At 57.8% G+C, this 804-nt stretch overlaps 1 protein-coding gene across 1 annotated transcript; it reads left to right on the forward strand.

The window, feature by feature from the left end:
* Nucleotides 1–36: 36 nt before the first annotated feature.
* LOC104915637 (adenylate cyclase type 10-like) lies at nucleotides 37–761 on the forward strand (the record flags this gene model as incomplete). Its single annotated transcript, XM_019610926.1, has 2 exons — nucleotides 37–340; nucleotides 580–761. Coding segments are annotated over exons 1-2 (459 nt in total), but the record flags the coding sequence as incomplete, so codon positions are not given.
* Between the last annotated feature and the right edge of the window lie 43 nt (nucleotides 762–804).

The following is an 804-nucleotide window of genomic DNA, read 5'->3' on the forward strand; positions in this document are numbered from 1 at the left end:
CCCGTTTCCTCTGGAGAAACTGTCCGGCTTCTCCAACCTCTCTCCGGGACAGGCAAGACCAAGATGTGTTGCTTCTTCTTGACAGAGATTGCGCTGGCTGAGCTGGATCAGATCAATCTGAAGAAGCAGATGGTTCTGAAGTTTGCAGCCATCATAGGGCCAGTGTTTACCACCCAGCAACTGGCTCACATTGTTCCCAGAAGCAAAAGGCCAGGGATTAATTCCCTTCTGAACATGCTGGTGGAGGACAACATCCTGAAGCGACTGGACAACTTCAAGAAGCCAGAAGACAAGTCAGGTGCTACAGAGGGGCTTCCCACCTCTGCGCAGGCAGGCAGAGGTAAGTGATGGCTGCTGCATGGGCCCAGGAGCACTGGGCTCCTGCTCACCTAGCTTCGTGCACAGGGAAATCCTCAGTGGCTGTTGGAAGAGCCTCTGCCACTGTGCTTGCGGGCAGAGCACAGGGCGGGCTCAGACAGCAGCAGCACGCACCACAGTGTGTGTGGCCTTTGCCCCAGCTGGGGCAGCCTTGAAGTCTGGCCCCAGCTTTGTCTGAGGCCAAGACTCATTGCCTTGCAGGGGTGAAGAGGCCCTCTGCCAGCAGGAAGACCATGCAGCAGCAGCAGCAGCCTGAAATCCTGGCCTTCTGCAACCCGCTGCTGTGGGAGGCAACTTACGAGCTGTGGCCCACGAGGCAGAAGGTCAGCATTCACCGTGAATGTGCCGCCTTTCCTGGAGAGGGCACGCACACAAATGCCAGGGTGCACGGAGGGACTTGTGGCTGCCACCGCTTCGGCATCTCCA

The sequence above is a fragment of the Meleagris gallopavo genome, unplaced genomic scaffold, assembly GCF_000146605.3.
Source record: "Meleagris gallopavo isolate NT-WF06-2002-E0010 breed Aviagen turkey brand Nicholas breeding stock unplaced genomic scaffold, Turkey_5.1 ChrUn_random_7180001837340, whole genome shotgun sequence".
In the NCBI taxonomy this organism is placed as follows: domain Eukaryota; kingdom Metazoa; phylum Chordata; class Aves; order Galliformes; family Phasianidae; genus Meleagris; species Meleagris gallopavo.